This window comes from Meriones unguiculatus, chromosome 6 (genome assembly GCF_030254825.1).
Source record: "Meriones unguiculatus strain TT.TT164.6M chromosome 6, Bangor_MerUng_6.1, whole genome shotgun sequence".
Classification (NCBI taxonomy): Eukaryota; Metazoa; Chordata; class Mammalia; order Rodentia; family Muridae; genus Meriones; species Meriones unguiculatus.
Window position 1 is genome coordinate 17,021,984 of NC_083354.1, and position 24,335 is coordinate 17,046,318.

The following is a 24,335-nucleotide window of genomic DNA, read 5'->3' on the forward strand; positions in this document are numbered from 1 at the left end:
TATATTTCCTTTGTTTTTATGAAATTCTCCTTTTCTGTTCAGAATACCATGTTTAGTTGCCATTCTTAAACTCCTCTTGGCTGTCATGGTTCCTGGGATGGGCCTTCTTTTTGCTGATCTTTTTAGGAGTAGCAGCCAGGCATATTATAGCCTGAACCTCTGGTGAAATTTGTCTTGTATTTTTCCCATGATACCAACATGACTGAGTGTGATCGATGCTGGTCTTCATTGATCACTACCCAGGTTGAGATAGTGCTTTTCATTGTACTTCGAACACCTTACTTTGTTTTCCCTTCTTTCCACGCTATACTTTCTGGAAGGATACTGTGTGCAGCACACCCGTGGATGAAGAGTCATATTCTGACCCTTAGGGAAGGCAGTGTGGATCAGAATGGACATGTCAGAATCTGCAAATGTGTCTGTGTCTTCCCCATGTACATATCCAGTCACATGTTCGCCTGAATGTGAGCTTACAGATTTAAACTTTTCAGGGCTAGAGAGATGGCTCATGGTTAGGAGCTCTTATTGCTCACAGGGAGGACCTGAGTTTGGTTGCCAGCACTCACCTCAGGCAGTTTACAGCTGGCTGTAACTCTAGCCCCAGAGGATCTGAAGTCCTCTTCCAGGTGCTGTGGCCACCTGAACTCCAGTACACATACACAGACATACATCTACACATCTAATTAAAAATAACTCTTAGACAAAGAAATGTATACATCCAGGACTACCTACTTTTCTTCTAGCTACGGCCATTGGGCTCTTTGAGTTGGCTCTACTCCCCCACTGATGTAGTCCCTTTGTCATGGTCATCATCACCACTATCATTCTAAACTCTTCTTTAATGTCTGATACTAGGTGATGCTCCATGCTCCAGTTGTGAATTTCTTGTCCCAGACTTAGAATCAGCCCCTTTGTCAGTTAGCTGTGGATCCTTTTATGGAGAATTTATTGGCATTAGAAACTGAGATCTTGGTATGAGGTTGCTCTTCGCTACTTAGGGGTCGGGTGACACTGCCGCTTATGGGTCCTGTCAGCTGAAAAGAACTAAGAAGTGTGTGTATGTGTGTGTGTGTGTGTGTGTGTGTATACTGGCCCTTGTATGCTGAACATTTAAGTATTTCCACATGGAGCCATCTGGGTAGCAGGTAAAAGGTGAGTTCCTATTTACATTTCCAACTCTAACCTTTCACAAAGGGAGAAAGCCTTCTCCCTTTGCACACACGTCCCCTCCCCTCCCAACAGTGAGAAACAAGCGGCTCCCCCTAACAGCCATCAGTTTTACTGTTCCGTGTCAGTGTACCTGTGTCGTGATTCCAGAGTTGTCAACCCGCCCCTCTGTGAGAAATGACTGGATCACTCCAGCAGGAGCAATTGCTTGGTTTTGGGTCTCTTTGCAAATACACCCCTCCCCCCTTTCCTGTGATATTGTTTCAGTTTTCCTTTAATGTGTGTGTGCACATGAGTATTTATGTACGTAGAGGCCAGAGTTTGACCTCGGCTCTCGTTTTTTTGATATTTGAGGCAGGGCCTGCAACTCGCCAACCATGTAGGCTGCCTGGCCAGTGAGGGACCATCTCCTTTCTATTTCCCCAGCACCAGCATTACAGATGGATGCCTGCAGCTGTTTATTTTACTTTATTTTTACATGTGTGGGTTCTTGGGATCAAACTCGGGTCATCATGCTATCAAGGCAAGGCCTTTAGAGACTGAGCCATCTCCCCAGCTACATATGGTTTAAATTCTTAAAAGATTTATTTATTCTGTTTTACATGTGTGAGTTTTGCATGCCCGCATGGGTGTCCAACATGTGTGTTCCTGAAGCTCACTGAGGTCAGAAGAGGGTGTTGGGGCTCCTGGAACCGGAGTTATGAGCCATCATGTGGGTGCTGGGAACTGATCCTGGGTCCTCTGCAAGAGCCGCCATTGCTCTAACTATTGTACTGTCTTTCCGGCCCCAACTTTGTCTCCTTTCTTTGTCTCGTTTTGTGTTTTTTCCTTTCCCCCTTCAGTATTTTTCCTTTTCCTTTCTTTTCAGTGATTCTGTTTTTCTTTCTTTTCTTTTTCTCTTTCTTCTTCTTCTTCTTTAACTTTGCCTGCTCTATTTCACAACTTGACACCTGTTTTGGTAAGAATGTCTGCTTTCTGTTGCCGCCAGGACAGTCAGGGCACGAGGCACCTTAGTCTAAGACCCCATAGCATGGTTTCTACAGCTGAGGTCAGGAGGCCACCATCAGAGAGACGTGCCAGAGACAAAAAAAGATACTTTGGTTTTCATAAAAAAAAAAAAAGTATAATTAGCCCCTGGAGAGGTGTGTGTCTGTGGGGGGGAGGGGGCACAGGCGTCTAAGTGCCTCTGCCCTTCTTCAGGTTTCTGTGCCCATCAGCCTCCTGGCCTGAGGAGCAGGTTAATGTTCCACCTGGGTTAAGGTCCAGAGGGCTGTTTTGGACATTGCAGTCCCGAGTGGGTCAATGTTCAGAGCAAAGACACCAAGGTTCATAGTGAGTGCATATAAGGGTTAATTTTGCCATTGTCACAATCTGAAGAACTCCATTCTGTTGATCATTGTGACAGCATAAGGCGAGGGACCCCATGTTAGGGTTGGGCTTAGAGGGTGGAGGCTAGACTAAGGTTGCTCTGATTACATGACTGGTCTGAGAGACATCATCGCAGGGATGGAGAAGATCCCTGCACAGAAGTTTGGGTTTCTAGAACACGGAACTGGGAGCTCGAGGTTGGCTCCTCTGCGAGGAAGCTCAGGCGAGTTAGCCGAGGGATGCTTTTCTCTCCGTTGCCTGCCATTCACCTGCAGGAGACGGAATGAGGTGGAGGGTGGGCAGTGGGTTCTGCAGAGGCAAGAGACAAGGAGCGACTTTGTTTCCTGTGTTTATGTTATCTTGTTGATGGCTTCCTTGGCATGCCCAAGGCGCAGAGCAGAGGTATTTCCCTGAGCTGACATCCCCCACCATACCATACCCAGCAGCAGATCTTGCTCTACCCTTAGAAGTTTGGCAGCCATTGAGCACAACAGTTAGCCACCAGGAGGAAGAAGGAAAGTTAATACTGCTCCTGCTCGTTCTTTGCACACAGGCAGCAGGTTATGCCTGCTATTTGTTCTTCCCGACAGGAGACAGGTCTGGTAGAGGGTTCATCATGCAGTGGAGGGAGAGGGTGTGGGCAAGGAAGGTTGCTGTCTTGCAGGTCAGCTTTCCTTTTCTCTTTTGAGATAGAGTCACATGTAGTCCAGGCTGGCCTCAAACTCAGTCTGTAGCGAAGGATAACCCTGAACTTCTGATCCTCTTGTCTCTTTCCCGAGTGTCCTGAGTGCTGCTATTATAGGCCTGTATCACCACACCTAGATTGCGTAGTTCTGGGGATCAAAACCCCGGCCTCCTGCATGCTAGGCAAGCACTCTACCCACTGAGCCACACTCCCCAGTGTTTCTATTACCCCCCCACCCCCGCTGACACTTTGACTGGCAGCTGAGCTCACCGTGCAGCAGGACACTGCAGCCTTGCCTTCATGTCTGTTATGCTTGCTCCAGGCCTGGGTTTTTGTAATGCCTGAGTCTTGCTGGTGTTTTCCCCAAGTCTGACAAACCCTGGGGTCTCGTGAGACTCCCCCAACCTTATCTTCTCATTGAGCCCCTGACCTGCCTGGCTCAGAGCTCTAAGCCTGTTGTTGACTTGAAAACATGGCTCTCACCTCAAAGAAATACAGGAGAACTTATTCTGGAGCAAGAGAAGAGTGACCATGGCCTAGGAATGTGGGTTCAGCCTCCAAGACCATAGTCTGATGTGGTAAAACTTTCATATAGTGTTTATAATTATAGAAAAATCAGGATGCTTTTAAAGAACTTTGGGAACGTCAGGTAAGCGGCTTACAACAGAGTGGGGAGGTCCTGCTGCGGGTGTCTGAAGCTGTGTTTGATGACACTTGGAAGAGAGTGGTGTCTTAACAGATAGCAAAAGTCATGGAACAGCTACAGGCTGTTAGCACCCCCCCTTCTGTGTTCCCCTGCAAACTTCAGTCCACACTGTTTTCCCTGTGGGGCACTCCCTGCAAAGCTCACACTCCCTTCCACCTAAAAATTCCCTTTTTTTCGTTTTGCTTTTTCAAGATTGGGTTTCTCTGTGGAGCCCTGGCTCCACACTCACTGTGTAGATCAGGCTGGCCTTGAACTCAAGAGATCTACCTGCCCCTGCCTCTAGGACTAAAGATGTGTGCACCACCCAGTCTAAAGGTTCCTTTCTTAGTACAGCCTTCCCTAACCTCTCTAACAGAAGTGGTCCTTCTCTATCCACTGTCTCCCTGGCAGCTTTGTCTTCTCAGGAGTCTGGGCCCATGGTTGCTATCTTTTACAAGTAAGTTCTGTGAGGCAGGGGCCTCAGTACTCCATGTAACTACCGCAGAAGGCTGGCCAGTGTGGTAGCAGCTGCTCAGGAAGAGCTTAGTGGTCATGGGCAATCATAGCATCGGCAAACCCTGAAAGAGCTGATCACCTCTGGGTGCTGCCACTTGGCAGCAGCGTCAGGATTCCTGGTGTGTGTGTCAGGTTATAATATTTTAATTATGAGATACAGAAAGAACCAAAGTGGACGGAATGCTGGGATAATGCCCTTATGCCATGAGATGGTCCAATAGAGTTAAGAAGTGGTAGAGGGCTAGGGAGAGGCCATATTGCATAAAGCATTCGATGATTAGGCCCTGAGCTCACATCCCCAGAACCCACCTAAAAGCTCACAATCCCAGTAAGAGATGGGAGGTGAGCCAGGCATGGCTCTACATGCCTTTAATCTCAGCATTTGACAGAGGCAGGTGGATCTCTGTGAGTCTGAGGCCAGCATGATCAACATAGTGAGTTCCAGACCAGCCAAGACTACCTAGTAAGACCCTGCCTCCAAAAAATTAATTATTAATTATAATTAATAATTCCAGGGCCCAGAGCATGAAGGGACAGAGAGCAGACTCTAAGTTCTAAACTGTGCTCGAGGTTCTCAGAGATCAGACATAAAGGGATTTGGTGTTTGGAAACTGAGGCCAGTGGAGACACATTCTTGCTTTGTGAATATCCTTTTCCTGTGTACTGTTTTATCTGAACACATGCGTGCCTTTAGATGTTGCTCACTGCCAGGTGTAATTTATTAAAGGCCCAGCCACAGGCAAGGGAGAGCCCAGAGCCAAAGATGAGATGAGGCCTGGGGGCAGACGCTTCAGGAGGGTGGCTGTGTGACATTCCCACCAAGCTTTGCCAAATAAGATGCTGCCGTGGGCACAGAGGTGCAGAGTGGGATTCGAGGATGAGTGCTGGTCCACGGCCCTCCAGTGGCCAGATCAGGATAATTATACCAAACATACTATGGAGGCAGGAATGCAGGAAGACCCGAGACTCAGTCAAGCTGGACACTTTGTGTGGGAGTCCCGAGGCTGCTCCTGACTTGAGTGTGAGACCTTGAAGGAAACCACCGAACCATCCGAACTTGCACTTCTCTTAGGCATGGTTCCATGCTGGGGCTACCGAGGTCTGGCCTGAGTGATATAAAGGAGGGACCCTACTTCCTGTCTGCCATGTTGGGACAACAAACATGTCTGGAAAAGCTTAAACTGTGCTTTGTTGGGGGGGGGGGGGACAAAACTGGCCTGACAGAGGAGCCACACTGCTGGGCCCTCTCGGAGCTCCATCAAGCCAAGTGCTGGTGCCTGCTCCAGGTGATCCCTGGGAGAGAGCGGGCTGTTTCCAGGAGGTGGGAGTACTGACAGTTGAAGCTGGGAATGTAGCTGAGGTGACTGAGTTCGTGCCTGGCATGCATGAAGGCCCGGGTTCCACCCTCTGCACCTCATAAACTGTGATGGGGACATCTGTAATCTCAACACCCATGGTGCAGAGGCAGGACAATCAAGGTCAGTCTTAGCTAGGGAGTGAGTTCCAGACCATCCTGGGCTACGTAAGACCCTGATGAAAGAATGAGGGAGGAAAGAAAAGGGAGGGAGGGAGGGAAGGGAGACAGAGGGAGGGAAGAATAAGGAAGGAAAGAAAGCATAGGCCATAGATCCAGGCCAGGCCACATAGTGTAGACAGGCACTCCTGCTAGTTATTTGCATGATGTCCCCGGCCCTCGTGGCTCCTGGTGTGGTGGCTAGTGGCCGTGCTCAGGCAGGCACAGTGTAGGGATGTTCTGTGTTTGAACAGCTTCCCCGTGCTGAGCTGATCTGGTGTTACTCGGGACAAGACAGAAATCTGAAAAGACTGGTGACTTTAGGAGTTACGGCTTGAGCGTAGGTTAAGGTAGAGGCAGGTCAGGGCTGGCTGGCAGGTTTTGTTTTGTGTCCCCACTGGCTGGTTGACAGTGACTATAGGTGCACAGGGTTGAGGAAGCTTCAGAAGCCAGATTTGCCCCTGGAGATTTGGGGTGGTGCTTTACCCATTTGCTCTGCTTTGGCCTCCACCTAGGAGACAGAGGCACAGATGGTAGACGCTGGTGTCGCTGCCTAAGACCTTGGCTGTGTCCAGGGCCCTGTGAGGAGAGCCATTTATTCAGTTGGCAATGTTTATTATATCTCATCTGTGGACATAGCGTTGTACTTTAGATTCCCTGCCCTCTGGTTCTTTAATTAGTTAATAAATTATTTTTGGAATGTTGGTGTTGTATGGTCAAGAGTGGAACTTTTTGCCTCATAAGTATTTAAGAAAGTGTTATGAACAACATCAGTTTTCTTTTGGCCATAAATACAATATTGGGTTTTTTTGGTTGTTGTTGTTTTTTTATTTCCGGATTCTAGCCCTTTTACTTAGCATAGATTATAGATGACTCAGCTTTCTGCATTTTTCATAATGCAGTCTTTCTTGCTAGTCTGACCTTAGAGATAAGAAAACACGCAGGCAGCTAAGCCTGGGCCAAGGTGGCACATATCTTTAATCCAGCACTTGGGAGGCAGAGGCAAGTGGATCTCTGAGTTTGAGGACAGTTTGGTCTACAGAGTGAGTTTTAGGACAGCCAGGGCTACACAGAGGAACCCTGTCTTGAAAAACCAAACCAAACAACCAAAAGGAGAAAGAAAGAAAGAAAGAAAGAAAGAAAGAGAAAGAAAGAAAGAAAGAAAGAAAGAAAGAAAGAAAGAAAGAAAGAAAGAAAGGACAAGAAAGAAAGAGAAGCAAACACTCAGGGAGGTAACGGGTATCCAGCTGGGTTTTGACCCCAGTTCCTGAGTTAGAAATGGGGTTTCAGCCCTCTTGCGAATCCTTCTCTCTTCTGTCTTTCTGTTGTTGTTGTTATTATTTTTAATGTTTATTTTTTCCTTTAAAAAGGTTCATAGTGTGTGTATGGGAGTGCCCAGAGGCCAAAAGAGAGGGCCAGATCTCCTCACACTGCTATTTTAGATGATTGTGAGCTACCATGTGGGTCCTGGGACTCAAACCCTGGTCCTCTGAAAGAGTAGCCAGTGCTTCTTAGCTGCTGAGCCATCTCTCCAGTCCTACCCTTCTGTCTTTTGTTCCTTTGTTGCCGGTTTTTGAAACAGGGTTTCACATGGCCCAGGCTAGCCTCAAACTTGCTGTGTAGCCAAAGATGGGCTTTTTATTTTCTTGCCTCCATCTTTCTAGGATGACAGGCATGAATCACTGTCTCTGGGTTTATATGGTGCTGGGGACCAAACCAAGGGTTCTGTTCATGTTAAGCAAGCATGAGCCCCATCCTAGCCCACAGCTGTGCCTTTCTGCATCTTGGCTCTTTCTGCACTTTTGGAGCTTTCAGAAATCATCTCAAGGGCCAGGACGTGAACATATCTTAAGTATTCTTTTGAACATGAACTCCTTATCTTTCCAGAGCCTGAATACATGAGGCCTTGCTGTGTTGATTGCTAAATGTAAGTGTGTACTGGACGTATAGGGACAGAGGTGACCTTCGGTGTTTTCTTCTCAGGTCAGACCTTTTTGGTAAGAAGTGTTTTATTTTACGTATATGGGTGTTTGCCTGCATGTGTGCCTATGTACCACAGGCATACAGTGACCCGGAGGCCAGAAGAGACCACTGGAGCCTCTGGACCTGGGGTTAGACAGCTGTGAGCTACCACGTGGGTGCTGGGAACCGAACAGCAATGCGCTTAACCACTGAGCCATCTCTCCAGCACATTATCATTGAATTTTAAAATGCTGTTTGGGAACATAAAAGTGCCATAAACAGAGGTGATCTGTGGGCTACCAAGATGGAGAAGCGGGTCAGCCAGAGACTCATGCGTATAGAAAGGTGAAAGCTGGCACCGGGAGGGCAGGGGGCCATCCTCACGGCACCATAACCCCATGCGTTGTATGGCTTAGTTCAGTGACCCTGACCTTGAGACCCAGGCTGAGTAGTTATGGTCTCCAGCCCAGGTCAAAGGACGCTTCTTGTGAGCCCTTTCTTCTTCTGTGCCATTTCCTTTGAATGCGGTTGCTGTGCCAGGAGCTGATTCAATGCTAAAATGCAGTGATTCCCTCCCCTGAAAAAGACAAAAGAACTGGGGCTTGAGACATGGCTCAGCCGGTAAGAGCTGCTCTTGCAGAGGACCCAAGCTTTGTCCCTGGCAGCCACATCAGGCAGCTCATAGCTGTCTGCCTGCAACCCCGGCTTCAGGGATCGATGCCTGCAGACTCCAAGAGCACCTCCATGCGTGTGTACAAACTCATGCGCAGACACACATATACTCAGAATTGAAAAATAATTAAAAATGTTTGAACACCAGAGAATTTTGCTGTTAATGGTATTTAAAATGTAACCCCGCTCTCCCCACCCCGAGTTCTGCTCTCATTTTTAAGCCCCACTTTCATTTTTCAGATGGTGTCCCTGGGGTTTTCTGGGCGCCAGGAGGGTGCCTTAGGAGTCATGGAAACCTTGTCAGGTTCCTGTCTTTGCACCCACAGGACTCAAGGCTTTGCTTAAGAAAGGCTGTGGCTTTCAGTACAATTTGGGAACACGCTGACATAGATGCTCCTTCTGTTCATTTTAGGCTTCTAGTGTCTCACTCTTATCTTCAGTTTCAGCGGTGGTTCTGTGTGTGTGTGTGTGTGTGTGTGTGTGTGTGTGTGTACGCGCATATACATGTGGAGGCCAGGGACAACCTCGGGTATGATTCCAACTCTTTCGCTGGCTTGGGATTCACTGGTTCTGGCCAGCAAACTCCAGGGTTCCACGTGCCTCTGCCTCCCCAGCACTGGGATGACAAACATGGCTCCTCATCACCCCCAGGTTTTGATTTTTTTAAGGTTTTTTTTTTTCCCCTGAGGGTTGAATTCAGGTCCTCACACTGTGTGGCAGGTGGCAGGCAGGCAGGCAGGTTACTGATGGAGCCAGCTCTTCGGCCTCCATTACAGTGGAGGGTCTGGAGTGAAACCCTTCCTACCGGCCTTCAGGCATGCCCTTTAAGACTGAGTATGTTGTCATTTGAAGTTTTAACTTGTTCCATATTAGCCTGGCAGTGGCTTCCCTCTCCTCTGACTGACAGCCGGAGCATAGCACTCAGGGGAAATTACTGTTTGGCTGATGGCTCACTTTTTATTTCCTGGACTTGCTCAGAGGTGTAGTAAGGCTCACTAGCTTCCCACCTTCCCCATAGCTGCTATTGTAAATAACTCAAATAATTCTACAAAACAGAATTATCCATACAAATCAAACAGAGCCCCCTGAACCCTGATGCCGAGTACCATGCTGCGTGCTTGGGCCCATCATCCTGGGAGAAGAAGCCACAATAAGATTTAGGATGGTCTGGCTGTCCTTCCTTGGGAGCCAGGATGCCCTCTGCTGTGCCTGGCAAGGCAACTGGGAGTTAGCGTGGAGAGGCAGGGACACATGCACCAGCTTTACGTGACTAATCATGCTCGCTGATCATGTGTGATGGCCCACAGAGAGGACACGTCTCCATCTGGCATGCGTTTTGTGCTCTGCCAAGAGTTGAGCCTTTGTTCCCACACACATACCCATTGATCTCACTAGCTAAAGTGATTATCATCACTTAGCAGCCTTTTCAGAAAGCCTCATTTCCACTCTAAAACACCACTTTTATTTGCCAAAGAGCTACAATGTTGCATCCTGGCAATTGATCAGCGTTTACTGGCAAATTATGTAAGCCCTTGGTGGGCTGCCTGATGGAACAAATGTATCTGTGATCTGTGTTAGGATCTAACACCAGGCCTGGTCCCTGCAAGTGGAGAACAGCTATCCTCAGATGCATTGGTTCATTAATTCAGTGTTTATGCTTTGATTGGTTAGGGGGGAAAAAACAACAACAAACAAAAGCCCTACATTTGCTTCAGGCACTCAGCTGAGAAATGTCATCATTTTGAGAAAACGTTGGGTGGAGGTGTGTTGTCAAGAAAATGTGAATTGTGGATGGTACATTAAATTCAGATATGTGGATTGCTTCACCAACCTGGAGTTGGGGTTGGAATAAACCATGGTGGCCAGATTCAAGGACTGAAATGTAATTAGAGTTGATTGTAGCAACTGTGGCAAAGAACTCGTAAAACCCTAGTTGAGCTTCTCATTAATAAATATTAGATGATTTTTTTTTCACTGAAGAATGGGCATTAGCGTAAGAAGAGATTGTTAGTGAATAAAAAGAAACCCCATTTAGTAAATAGAACACACACACACACCCTCAAGTCCCTCTGTTTGCACAAAGGATCTTAACAACAACAAAAAAGCCGCAGGTATATCAGTGTTGGAGTATTTCCTTAGCATGTGGAAGGCCCTGAGTTTGGTCCCCAGCACTGCCTACAACAGATTTTAAAAATAGAAAGAGAATCCTATGATGGTGCTGAGAAAAGGGGTCAAAAGATGTGTCTGCTGAGTTTGGTACTCTCCGTCATGCACTGCTTCCTAGTTCTAAGGCAAAGCCAGTTGTTTTCCGAATAGAGCCTTCCTGTCCTTCGCTCCCTGCCTACCTGCGCTGTTTTATGACATCGGTAGTCCTTCTGCAAGCCTGATTCAAACCACTGGGACACACACTCATGCAAATGCACACACGCACATGCACACACAGACACGCACAACTAAAAGGGGACTGGTTGGGAGGAGGATGAGTATTGGCTCCAATGACAGGGAGACATGAGAGGGCAGTAAGGGTGAACATGAGGAAAACATCTATGTGTGTAGGAGAATGTCACGAAAAAGCCCATCATGTATAATCCGCATATGCCAATTTTAAAACAGTTATCACTAAAATTATCAAGTCAGTGCTGTCACGATGGCTCAGTCATAGGTGCTTACTTGCTGTCAAGCCTGATGACCTGAGTTTGAACCCACAACCTATATATTGTAAGGAAGGAATCATCCAGCTTCCATATGTATACACACACACACTAATAAATGAATGCAATAAAAACTATCAAGTTAGTTAAATTCAAAGGTTTGTCTCCTTTTCCCAGCCCTCCTCAAGTGATAGTGAAAGAATCAACACATCGAGACCCACAGTAGTGAAGACTGTGGGTGGAGAGGTTAGCGGAGGACTCCATGGCCAGGGGAGGGGCAGAGGTGGTAGCTGCACTTGAAAAATGAAGCCCCCATGCCCGCAGCCTCGCGCAGCCTGACTGGCTGTGACACGCAGGCTGATTACTGAAGAAGGCAGGGGAGAAGGGTCAAAATCCAGGGACTCACTTAAGAACTTGGAGACTTAGAACTTGGAGAGTTAGTCCTCAGAGTGTTCTCAGCACCCTGGAGATGGGGCTGGCCTTTTCCTGCACCTTTCCCTGACTCCAGCAGCATCAAGGAGAACAAATGTGCCCGGAATAAGTGGTGCACGAAGTGAGAGGGACCCATGGCAGCTGGGCCCTCCAGCTGTCGTCTGCCATGTCTAATGACACTAGCAGGCACTAGTGAAGCCCAGTGGATTGACAACGAACATTTTTAAAGACTTTATTTCCCAGCCTTCCCTTGTAGTAGGGAGGGCCGATGAGTTGGCTTTTCTCAAGAGGTAGTATGTGTGTATGTTTGTGGGTTTGTACACACGAGCGTGCAGAACCCTCAGAGTCCAGAAGAGGGCATTGGGCCTGTTTGAGCCAGAGTTACAGGTGGTTGTGAGCCCCCTGATGTGGTTGCTGGGAATTGAACTCAGGTCCTCTGTAAGAGTAGTACATGCTCTTCATCACTGAGTCAGTCCCAAGCACTAATTTTTCAAAGAAACGACTGTAATATTTGTGTATAGTTTACTAGCACAAGCTGGAAACAGAAGGAGTTGGATAGAGGGAATGATATCTCTTTGCAAAACTCTGTGCACATGCATTTGAAACTCTGGCTGTAACAAACAACTTGACTGCAGACTAGAAAGGAAGACTCAAGAAGACCCCGGAAAGGGACAAAAACTAGGTGGCTGTTATCCGTGAAGAGCAGTTGCTGGTCTCCTGGAGGTCTCTGTGAGGCTGCCATTACTTGGGATGGTTTCTCCCGCACTCAGAAATAGGCATGGTGGGTTGTCCTGGTTAGGGTCAGGTCCGCGGGCCTCGCTCGGGCAAGGGTGGCCACAGTCTGCACAGGAGGAGCAGTGAGTCTTGGTGTGGTATCAGGGCCATCATGAAATAAAGGCCTGGAGTCTTAGCCCCTCGTCTCCCAACCCCCAGGAACACTTTTCAGATGAATATGCCAGGTGGGATTTTTGGCATGAAAAAAAAAAGATTTTAAAAGATTCCATCATTTATTCTCATTGTTAACTTCACAAACGATTCCTTAGAGTTAAAAAAAAGTCTTAAACATGGCAATTAGGTAGTATTAAAGATCTCAAAGCTAGGAAAACTGGAGTGTAGCCCAGTTGCTTAGCATGCGTGAAGCCCTGGGTTTGTTTGCCAGCACTGTGGAAACCAGGCACGGTGACACTTCATATTCCAAACGCTCAAGAGATGGGGACAGGAGGTTGAAGGTCATTTTTGGATATATAGCAAGTTTGAAGACAGACTGGGATAAATAAGACCGTGTCTCAGGGGTTAGGTGTGTGGGGAGGGAGATGGTGGGAAAGCGATGAACAGCTAGGCGGCTCAGTGGGTAAGGTGCTGGCTGTCAATCCTGATAACCTGAGTTCAAGTTTTGGGGGTATAAGTAATAGAAGGTGAGAACTGACTGGTGTGTTCTCTTCTGGTCACATGCCCACTTTGGCACCCATGCATATACACGCACAACCACAAGGTAAATGTAAAAGATTTTAAAGCCAGATGTGCATTTAGAAGGGCTGATGGTGTTTTAAAGGGAAAACTAAACATGAGCCTCCGATTTCCTTAGCTCTTAACCATTTTCATGGAAAAGTACCTTGTTCTTAATTGCAGGCAACCAGAACAGCCTCTTGGTTAAAGATAAATAGGACAAAGTGTGAGGAAACCTACTAAGGGAAAAAAAATGACCAGAATAGCTGGAAACCAGAGTGGCCCTGTGCCAGAGGCCAGGTCATTACACCAGAGACTGCCCTCAGGCCAGGACTGCAGCCAGTGCTGGCATGCCAGCCATCACAGGCTCAAGGACATCCAGAAAGGAGCGCAGGGCAGGGCAGTGCTCAGTCATGGGTTCTGAAGCCTCTAAAGAGTGCCCAGCTGGCTTTGAACCCTGACATATCCCCCTCATTATCCTCCCATTCTTTGCCTAAACAGATGTGACTCTAACGTAATGTCCTCTTTCCTCCTGCCGGCCGGGACAGTGAACCATGGAGCTGTATTTTGGTGAATACCAGCACGTGCAGCAGGAATACGGGGTCCACCTGAGACTCGCCAGTGATGACGCCTCCAAGCCGAGGAATTCCCAGCCCTCAAAGTCAGGCTCCTATGGTGTCAGCATCAGGGTCCAGGGAATCGATGGCCACCCCTACATAGTCCTGAATAACGCCGAACGGTGTGTGGCAGGCACGCCTTTTCCGGAAAACGGGCCACCGTTCCCCTCTTCGGTGATAAATAACCTGCCTCTACACCCAGGCAACGCGACCCTGTTGAAGGAGAACAATTCCGAAGAACTGCCGCTCCCGGACAACCCATACCTGCAAAGCAGCCCGGTAAGAAAGCAGAAGCCGTCCTCCCTCCACGAGGGCAGGAACGGGGTCCTGGAACGCAAAGACGGGCCCACAAAACTACCCCACGTGCTCAACTTCCAGAGGCACCCCGAACTCCTGCAGCCCTACGACCCCGAGAAGAGCGAGGCGAACTCCAAAAAGCACCACCCTCCCGAGAGCCCCTGGCTGAGAAACGCCCCAGAGGAGGGGACCAACTGCAAGAAGCCCCGCAACGGCTTCCCCAAACCCCGCGGTTCCCAGCCCAACAGCCCCACTTCGGAAGACCTGACCAAGACCAACGTGACGGCCATCCGCCTGTGCAGCTCGGTGGTCATAGAGGACCCCCAGAAGCAGACCTCGGTGTGCGTGAACGTTCAGAGGTGCGCCAAGGACGGGCCGGGCGAGGAGGCCCTCTCCCCTCGACGGAAGTCCCCCAGCCCGCAGGCCTACCCGGAAACCAAGAAGAGCAGGCCGGATGTGCTACCGTTCCGGCGACAGGACTCGGCGGGGCCCGTCCTGGACGGGGCTCGGTCGCGGAGGTCCTCGTCGTCATCCACCACTCCCACTTCGGCCACCTCCCTGTACAGGTTCCTGCTCGACGATCAGGAGTGCGCCATCCACGCCGACAACGTCAACCGGCACGAGAACAGAAGGTACATCCCGTTCCTGCCGGGCACTGGGCGGGACATTGACACCTGCTCCATTCCCGGCGTGGACCAGCTAATCGAGAAGTTTGACCAAAAGCCCGGCCTGCAGAGGAGAGGACGATCTGGCAAGAGAAATCGGATCAACCCGGACGACAGGAAAAGGTCGCGGAGCGTCGACAGCGCCTTTCCGTTCGGTCTCCAGGGCAATACCGAATACCTCACGGAGTTCAGCAGGAACCTGGGCAAGTCGAGCGAACACCTCCTTCGGCCGTCCCAGGTCTTCCCGCAGAAGTCGCTGGCCCAGGAGCACCGCGGAAAACAGAGTCCGAGCTGCACACTTGCAAAGCTGCAGGGAGCCGCTCAGGGCGCCCTCCCCAAGCCTCCCCCCGGGAGCAAAGATGAGAGAGTTCTGGGCAAGGGGAGTCAGGAGGGCACCGTGGCGTGTGCCTCCTCCCTTCCAGCGCAGAGTAAAAAAGAGGAAGAAATCAAAGTAGCCACGGCCACGCTGATGTTACAGAACCGGGCTGTGGCGGCCACACCAGATTCTGGTGCCAAGAAAATCTCAGTGAAGACGTTTCCTTCCGACTCCAATACTCAGGTAACACTTTTCTTTTTTAATATTTTTCCTTTTAAATTTTATTTGTTTGTTTGTTTGTTTTTTTTGGGGGGGGTTCTCAAGACAGGGTTTCTCTCTGTGTAGTAGGGCTGTGCTGGAACTCACTCTGTAGACCAGGCTGGCCTCGAACTCACGGGAGATCCACCTGCCTCTGCCTTCAGGTGCTGGGACTAAAGGTGTGTGCCACCACCTCCAGGCTGAGTTTTTCCTTTGCTAAGTGGCCTAAGCAATGCGCTCTAGGTACGCGTGCCCTGTATTGAGTTAGTACGGGCACATTTGATGATTTTGTGTGTGTAAGTGCACATTTGCATGTGTGGACACATACGTAGATGTGCAGGTACCTAGTGTGTGGAGGGCAGAGGTTGCCATCCAGTGTCTTTCTTCATCGCTCTCTACCTCCCCAGGGCTGGCATGATAGGCATGCCCAGTGCCAGGCTTTTACATGTGTGCTGGGGATGGAAGTGGGAATCTCATGCTTCCAGAGAAAGCACGTTACCCACTAAGCCAGCTCCCCAGCGCTTGCACATTTTCTCTTATTTTTTTTATTTTTTTTTTTTTTATCGTATCAGGTCCCACAGCCAACTGTATGGTTTCCTAGGTTCTTCTGAGTGCTCCCAGCCTCACTTTGTGTAAACCTCCCTGTCGAATAGACACACAGAGATTCCGCCTCTCTTGAAGTACATGATATCTGCATATACTGAATGGGCTTTTTAACACATAAGGTTCTGAGGTTAGGTTCGTGTCCGTATGGGTGGCTGCGTTGGTTTCTGGTCTGAGAAATTAGGTTAATTAATCCTAATTTAGGTTAATGGCACAGTGATAGATTCTAAGTGGCACATTGGATGCTTTCATAGTAACAGTAAAAACAATACTAATAACAGTAATAAAAGACAATGACAAGGCTGGTGAGTTCCAGGTGCCATGAGATAGCAGTGCACCAGCTGTGTGAAGGCATTGTGGTTAACCTTTCATTTACCCCTGAGAAAATCCAGGGGCTGTGGCACCATGCACCCGAGGGTACAAAGCACGTAGAGGCTGGGAGGAGGGAGGATGAATTGATTTTGGAAAGGAATGTGCTAGAAGCCTCTGCTTCAAGGTTGTTGCCGTCTTCCTGGGAGCGTCACCCTCCTGGTCTCATAACTTACTTTATTATGTTCCAGGCCACTCCAGATCTCTTAAAGGGCCAGCAGGAGCTCACGCAACAAACCAATGAGGAGACGGCCAAGCAGATCCTTTACAATTACCTCAAAGAAGGGTGCGTGGTTTTCCTTAAAGAACAGAGTCGTCGCTGCTTCTGGCAGGGTTTTAACTCTTAGTTCCTCTTCTATCTGAGCCATTCTGTCTCTATGGATGCAGTTTCTTACTAGGGGTAGAGGGCAGGAAAGGACATTTTTGGTAAGACAATTACAAATACGGAGATTTTTATATTTGTATGTGTGTGTCCACGAGGTATGCATATGTGTGTGCATGTATGTACACGTACTGAACATTCATGTTCTTGTGGGGGTCAGAGGGCAAAGTCAGGCATCCTCTGTCGTCCTCCACCTTGAATTTTTTGAGACAGATCTCGCAGTTCTAAACGTAGAACTCCCAGTTTCAGCTAGCCTGGCCAATCAGCAAGCATCCGGGATCTGCCTGTCCCTGCCTCGAAACACTGGGGCAGCTTTTAAGTGAGTGCTGGGATCCAGACTCAGCATGTTTCCTCACTGAGTCATTGCCCCTGCCTTAGCCAGGGCTTTTGAAAGGACCTTCAGTGCATCAAAACAAGTTCAGGGATGGGGAGGTCTGCCGGTCTGTCCGTGTTAAGCCGCCTCGAGGTCTTCCAAGCCCCTGCAGTCTCCACTGTCCCTTATTGGAAGATAGAAGTGGAGACTCCTCCTTTCTCCCAGAGCGAGGCCTGGCCCCAGCCTGGCTTCAAGCACTCTGAGAGCAGTGTTTGCCCTGCATATCCTGCCACTTTGGTTCTCTTCCTCTGTGCCAACCATGCTGAGATTCTGGAGCAGGAATCTCACGTTTCTGTCTTATGGAATGGTTAGAGGAGAAGGCAGGGGTTTTTCAGTATGATGGGAGTGGCAACTGGCTACCCGAGACGCCCAGCTGTCAACACAGGGCGTTTGTGTACCGTGATTGACTTGTCTGCATGACAGAGCTGACAAAGTGGGCTCAGAATAATACAAAAAAGGCTTCCAAAATAACCACAGAGTTTTGTTTTGTTTGTTTGTCTGTTTTGTTTTTTGTTTTTTTTCATACTGCCTGTGAATTTTACAGGCTTCACCCTAAAAAATTAAGGTAGAGGAGCTTGTGGTTTCTAAAATCCTTTTCCTTCCCTTCCCTCTCTCCCTCCTTGGCCCCCTCTCTTTCCTCCTTTCCTTTTCTTCTCCTTCCCCTTCTCTGGGCTTTTTCACTCTTTCTCCCCTCCCACCTTGCCCCCTTTCCTTTCCTTTTCATTTGATTTGTTGAGAGACAGGTGAGGTGGAAGTTAATGGTAGGTACCTGTTTATAGAATTTTGTTTTAAATCCCTTAATTGCCAGGGCTGTGGTAAAAGGATATGATTAACTGTGGAAGTGGAGACAAAGGGCTGCTGTTGGACAGTGTTGGCATTAGGGCTTCCTTTTCTTAAACGTAAGCTAAATACACTTGTTTAAAAGCATGAGTGGGCGTGTGCACACTTCCTTTTGGAGCAAATAGGAGTCAAGCAACAGCTTAGTGTATTTTCACCAAGCTTGGTCATGATTGTGCATCTGTAATGCTCAGGTGTTTGGAAATGAACATCTCCTGTCAGAAACTGAGCAGTAATGCCCTTCCGTCTTGCCCATCAAACAGTGTTTTTTTCTGTAGCCTTGCAGTTTATCTACTCTTGTGTTGTGAGCGTAAAAGTATCAGGGACATTTTGAGGCTGATGCTGCGTCCCTTGACGTTTTCTCTGATGCTGTTCCGCAGAGGCACAGACAATGAGGATGCCACCAAGAGGAAGGTGAACCTGGTCTTTGAGAAAATCCAGACATTAAAGTCCAGAGCAGCAGGGAGCGCACAAGGAAACAATCAAGTAAGTTGTAGAGGTTTTTTGTTTTGTTTTGTTTTTCAGAGTGTGTTTAATGTGAGGTGTGAAGAGGGCTGGTTTCTTCAGCTGTCTGTTGAGAGCGGTAAGTGGTATGCCCTCTCAAGGAACAAGGAGTACCTCAGAGAATCAGCCTGGCTTTAACCACAGGTTAAATGCCCGAATCCAAAATACCGTAAGACCCCGAAGTTCTTTAGTGTCGACACAGTAGATGTGGAGAATTTAACACCTGATCACAGTCAGGGACATGAACACAAACTTGTCATGCAGGAAGCCATTAAAACAATTGTGTAAAATCACCTCTGGGCTCTGTGTATTAGAAATGTATGCGACTTAAATGAATTTTACATTCCCACTTACGTTCATAAAATATCTTACTATATGCATGCAGATATTCCAATCCCCAAATAATAATCCCAAATCTGAACTCCATCCAGAGCCAGTCATTTTGGAGAAGATGTGATGACCTGCTGTAGAAACAGAATTTTTTATGCATCAGCTACTCTTTCCTAGCACTCAGCTTGCCTGTGTCAGTGCTGTCAGGGGGAGGGTGGTGAGGGGTGTGTGTGCGTGTATTCATATGTATATACTACCATAATTCTGATTTGGGAATTTAAAACTATACACTTTGCTTATGCATAGCTTTCAGGAGCTGAACTTCTTTCCACTAAAAAATATTTTTTGACAGTTTCACATATGCATATAATGAATTTTAGTTGTTTTTCACACCCAATCCTTCTCTCTGATAATTCCTGTTTTGAGACCAAGCTGGTCTCAAACTCAGAGACCCATCTGCCTATTCCATAGTGCTGCTGGGATCAACTTTCTCATCTCTTAGCATCAATTTAAAATTTTTTTGGTAAAGCTTTTAAAGTTAAATCATGACTACAATTCTTTTTTTTTATTTTTATTTACTTGCACATAACCTTTGGACTTAAGATTGTCATGATGGATTATGAACTTGGCAGTGAGCCAGAACTGGGGAAGTCAGTGTATCCCTTTCGCAAATAAGATGTTTGTGGTCAAAGCGTTCTTTGTGAGAAGGCAGGAAGGCAGGGTATTCTGGCTTGAAAGACTGGCACGGACACTATTGAGAATTGTGAGTTGCCATGTTTATGTTTCTTGAAGTAATTTTATGTAGTTGCTACATGAAACCAGGATGTGTGAAGAGCAAGATAGGACGTTTCCATTCTAAGCCACCGTGAGAGGCATTTTTATTTTCTTTTGAGACAGAGTCTTACGTGGCTAAAGCCGGCCTTGAACTCTTGCCTTCAGCTCAGTGCTGGGTTTACAGGTATGAACTATCATATCCATTTATAATGTGCTGGGGATGGAACCCTGGGCTTCATGTATGCCTGCAAGTACTCTACCAACAGAATTGCATCCCAGTCTCCATGAATGGATTTCAGACAGACACAAATGCTATCGGGTTGCAAAAGTTCATTCCTTTTGTTGCTTCTAGAGAGGAGATTAGAGCGAGCTGCAGTCATTGAGAAGCCCTGCTGGCTTGAGGAAGAGAGGATGAGATTTCTGGCACCATGCACGGTGTCTGACTTTAATTGCTCAAGTTTCTGCCTCTCCCTCTCCCCTTCTTATGTTCTGAATCTGATTCTGTGCTGGCAAAATTGTGGAGTTTTATCTTTTGGGAGTGTGTTAAGTGAGTCTTTAGGAGAGAATGTTAGAGTGTGTTCGTTATGGACTGAGACCATCTTGGAAGCAGCAAAGCAGACGGGCTTTGTTTTTGTTTTTCTTTCTTTTTGTTTCTCCTCCCTCCTGTCTTCCCTACTTCCCTCTCCCTTCCTTCCTCCCTTTCCTGCAGTGTATGATTTCTCCCGCTGTGCTGGCTTAGATTCTAAGTTGGCCTGCCTTCATTTTGCTGAAAAAACTTGGCACTTGGGATTTTGCTGCAGAGCTCTGAAGTCGGTGAGAAGCGCCTCTCCTAGGTTTATGATACACAACCCACACCTGGACCTGGGAGCCAAGACTCTGCCTCTTATAGCTTAGATTCCTGCTTTTATCTCTTCGCCTTGCCACTTAGCTGTAGGATTTTAGCCAATTCCTCTTGAGAGCTTCATCCTGTTATCACTTCCATGGTAGAAAGGAAACAAGAGCCCTTGATATTCACCCTCAGATCAGACTTGAGGCCTCCTAACTGACTATTTAATCCATCCTCTCGTAGTGGAAATGCAACAACTAGAAGGAGAAAGCCAATTTGGCCCAAATGCATTTATTTGCACTTGCTGACAGGCCTATGCTGAAGGTGAGGATGAAAGTCTGGAGTCATGGAGCCTTAGCCCCCAGGGCAAGGTAGGCTTAGAAATGGAGGGTCCAGCTACACACACACACACACACACACACACACACGGGAGCCCAGGGAACTTCATCCAACAGGTGTTTCTTCAACAAGTCCTTTTATGTTGGTTTACTGGGGGTCAAACTTAGAGTAAATTGCATGAATCATAACTGCATAGTTGCTGGGTTTTTAACACAGATTTGCACCTGTGTAAATCCTACACAGATCACAAACAGGGTGCTCCCCTCACCCAGAAGTTACCCTGCGTGTGCTCTTGACCCTGTCAGCCAAGTCCACTTTCTTGAGGTAATCCTATTGTGACACCCATCACCTCGAATAGTTTTGCTTAAATTTCATATAGTTATCTGATTACTGTCTACACACCTTTATTTTTTCAATATTGTGTCAGTGAAGTTCACTAATGTTACATGTGTCAGAAACTATTTTTTATTACATACTAATTGGTGTGTGTATGTGTATAGTTACTAGCATATTTCTGGTGACTATTTCCTTTTTTTTTTTAAAAAAAGATTTATTTATTATGTATACAACATTCTGCCTGTACACCAGATCTCACTGTAGATGGTTATGAGCCACCATGTGGTTGCTGGGAATTGAACTCAAGACCATCTCTCCAGCCCTGGTGACTATTTCTAGCTTGAGAGTCTTAGCAATAAAGCTACAGCAGACTTCGAACATTATTGTACACACACTCATTGTAACAGACACATACTCACACAGTCCTCTTTGGCGTGTAAGCAGGAGTGAACTTCCAGGACATAAAGCAGGTAGAAGTTTTGCATACTGTGAAAAGTGGTGGAACAATTAATGCTCTTCCTAGTGATGCACATAAGGCCTGGTTGTTAGACCGGGACCACCAGGACTGTGTTCTGTCGCCTGGATTCTGTGTCTGTTCCTCTGCATCAGTTCCATACAGAGTGACGGACTGTGTCTTCTGCATAAGCTCTGAAATCTGGCAATGCCTGCCGTCTAACTTCATCCCTTTCTTTGTTTCTTCAAGTTGGCCATTCTGAGTTTCTCACCGTTCCATACAAATGCTAGATTTTCCAGAGATGGTGTTGAGGTGAGCAGAGATGGAGAGATGGCTCAAGGGTAAATAGTGGGATTCTGTAGCAGACTTGGCTCTTAGCACCCCTGTCATGTGGTCCACACTGCAACTCCAGCTCTGGAGGAGCAGACACTTCTGGCTCTGGAAGCACATACACACACATGCACACATATGAATCATACCCACATTTAAAATGGCAATAGCAACACTAATAAATCTATAATAAAAAGCCAAGAGTGGACAGGGAGGACTCTTGTCTGGGTTTACACTGGATATGGATATCACTTTGTTCAGGTAAACATGAACCTTCTTCCCATTTATTTGTGTCTTCTGCTTCTCCTGTGTCTACATACTTTCCATTTTGGTGTCTTCACTTTGCAGTTACATTCATTCTTTTTGTGTGTCTGTGTTTTCTGTCTAAGGCTGGTTTCTTCCGTTCCAGGGAACCATTATATTCTGTCCCATCTTTTCTGCTGGCAGTGGGTTCTCTTGCTCACCCTTCTGTTTGAGGCTCTCTAGTTTGGGAAGTATTGTTTTATCTGATAACTTTAGAGACCTTGATCTTTTGGCTTCCATGGCTTCCCTGGAAGGCAGGCAGCATTCTTAGTTCTGCCAAAACCAATATATCTTTTTCCCTGTAGCTGCTTTGATCTTCCATTCTTGGAAGTTTGAGTGTGGTGTGCCTGAGTTTAACCTGACTGAGTTCTTGACACTCAGCTCTGAAACACCCTAGCCATTTGTTTTGAATATTTCGTTCACATTCTGCTCTCAAAGTCCAGGTGCATGTATTTTAACTTTTCTTATGGTCTCTCTGTGTATGTCTGCATGATACACGAGTGTCTATGTGAGTGTGTGTCTCTCTCTGTGTGTTTTTGTCTGTCTGCGTGTGGTTTCATTTGGCATAAATATTCTGGGTCTCTCTTGTTTTTTGTTTGTTTGTTTGTTTTGTTTTTGAGACAGCATGTCACTATGTGCTTCTGGCTGAACTGGAACTCACTATATAGACCAGACTAGCCTCAAATTCACTGAGATCCACCTGCCTCTGCCTCCTGATTAAAGACGTGCACTTTTCTTTTAATATTTCAAGTTCATTAATTTTGTTTTCTGGCTTTTTTTTTTTAAGGTTAAAGGCTTATTCTTTTAAAATATCCTGAAAACACCCTCTTTATCCTTCTTTTTCATTTCATATGTGTGTTTGTGGTGTGCATGTGTGTATATGTATGTTCATGTGTGTCTGTGTGTCTGTGTGCACACGAATGTTTACAGATGGACATGCACCGGAGTGCATGTGGTGGAGGCCTGAATCGATGTAGACAGTCTTTCTGGAGTCCTTTTTGACGGTAATCGATGGGGCAAGGTCTCCCATCCAACCCTGGAGTCCACTGATACTTATTTTACAGAGCTAGCTTGCTCCAGGGATCTTGCTTTCTGTTTCGTAGGCTAGGTTTCAGGTGAGCCACCTACTGACTCAGCACCCCTGCGGGGTCTGGAGACCTAAACTTGCATCCTTTTGCTTGCACAGGCAAGCATTAACTGCTTAGCCATCACCCTAGCGCCCAGGGACCAGTCTCTTAAGAGTCACCTAATGAATTCTTAAATTTAAGGTACTGTGTTGCCATTCTGAAATATCCATTTGACTGTGTTTCTAGATTCTAACTGGTGTGGGAAACCATCATTTTTCCATCCATTTTGTTCATAGTTTTCTGTGTTTTAAAGAATAATACTTATAGCTCCTTTGCCCTCCTTTTCTGGGTCTGTGTCTTCACTCTGCTGTGCATTCTCTGTCAATGATTGGTCAGTTTTTTCCTGCTTCTCTAAACATCCAGGATTTTCTAATTGCATGCTTGGTAGATGACAGCTTACATATGTACTGGAATTTCCTCCCCAGAAGTAAATCATATGTAGGTCACCTTCATTCTGTAGGTGCTGTTGTTTTAGACTTTGCTGAGGTTGGGTCCCGTCAGGTTTACCTGTGTCCTATGGCATGTCCTGTCTTCCTTCCTCAGACCTCAACTGAAAGCCAAAATGTTAACCAAGCTTTGTCTATTTTGGCTGCATTAGGATAGGACTCCATTGCCTCCCCAGCTCAGCACAACCTGTGAAGTATGGTCAACTATTTTCCTCTTAGACACCCTTTTAAAATTTAAATTTATTATTCTTTTTATAATTTATTTACTTTACATCCCAGTTGTACTCTTAGACACTCTTTTCCGATGAACTTTTAGAATCTCACCTTACTTACAATATAGCTTAGGAATCATCTAAGAAACTAAAAAGGTGGGTTTTTTTGTTTGTTTGTTTATTTTTGTTTTGAAAAGGTCTTAAAAATAACATTTTCTGTGGTTTTTACCTTCCTAATACCCTTATCCCAAGATTTGTCTTTTGCTTACAGGATTGTGATATGATTTATTTTGTGGATTGAGCATTGGCCCTCATGTATGTTAGGCAATTATATGTCCTAATGGATTACATGCCCAGCCTGGGAGAGTGGGTGTACCTAGAGCTATTTTAAGCTCAGAGAGGACTGAATAGAGAGGACGGAAGTTTCCTTTGCTCTTGTGATCCTCTGGTAGACTTGTTAGCGTGGATGGATAGTGATACATGATTAGCATCTAAATCCCACAGCTCACTCTGGGATTTGCTCTTGATAGTGTACATCAT

The 24,335-nt window shown here is 46.9% G+C and overlaps 1 protein-coding gene across 7 annotated transcripts in view; it reads left to right on the forward strand.

Annotated features, from left to right (window-relative positions):
* Positions 1-24,335, forward strand: part of Cgnl1 (cingulin like 1) — a 147,066-nt gene that overhangs the window by 31,934 nt on the left and 90,797 nt on the right. For all 7 annotated transcript variants that reach the window (XM_060384808.1, XM_060384807.1, XM_060384809.1 and 4 more), the window contains exons 2-4: positions 13,646-15,235; positions 16,414-16,508; positions 18,195-18,300. In XM_060384808.1, the coding sequence (XP_060240791.1) occupies positions 13,652-15,235; positions 16,414-16,508; positions 18,195-18,300 (1,785 nt within the window). In that variant the 5' untranslated portion in view covers positions 13,646-13,651. The remainder of the gene's footprint in view (positions 1-13,645; positions 15,236-16,413; positions 16,509-18,194; positions 18,301-24,335) is intronic.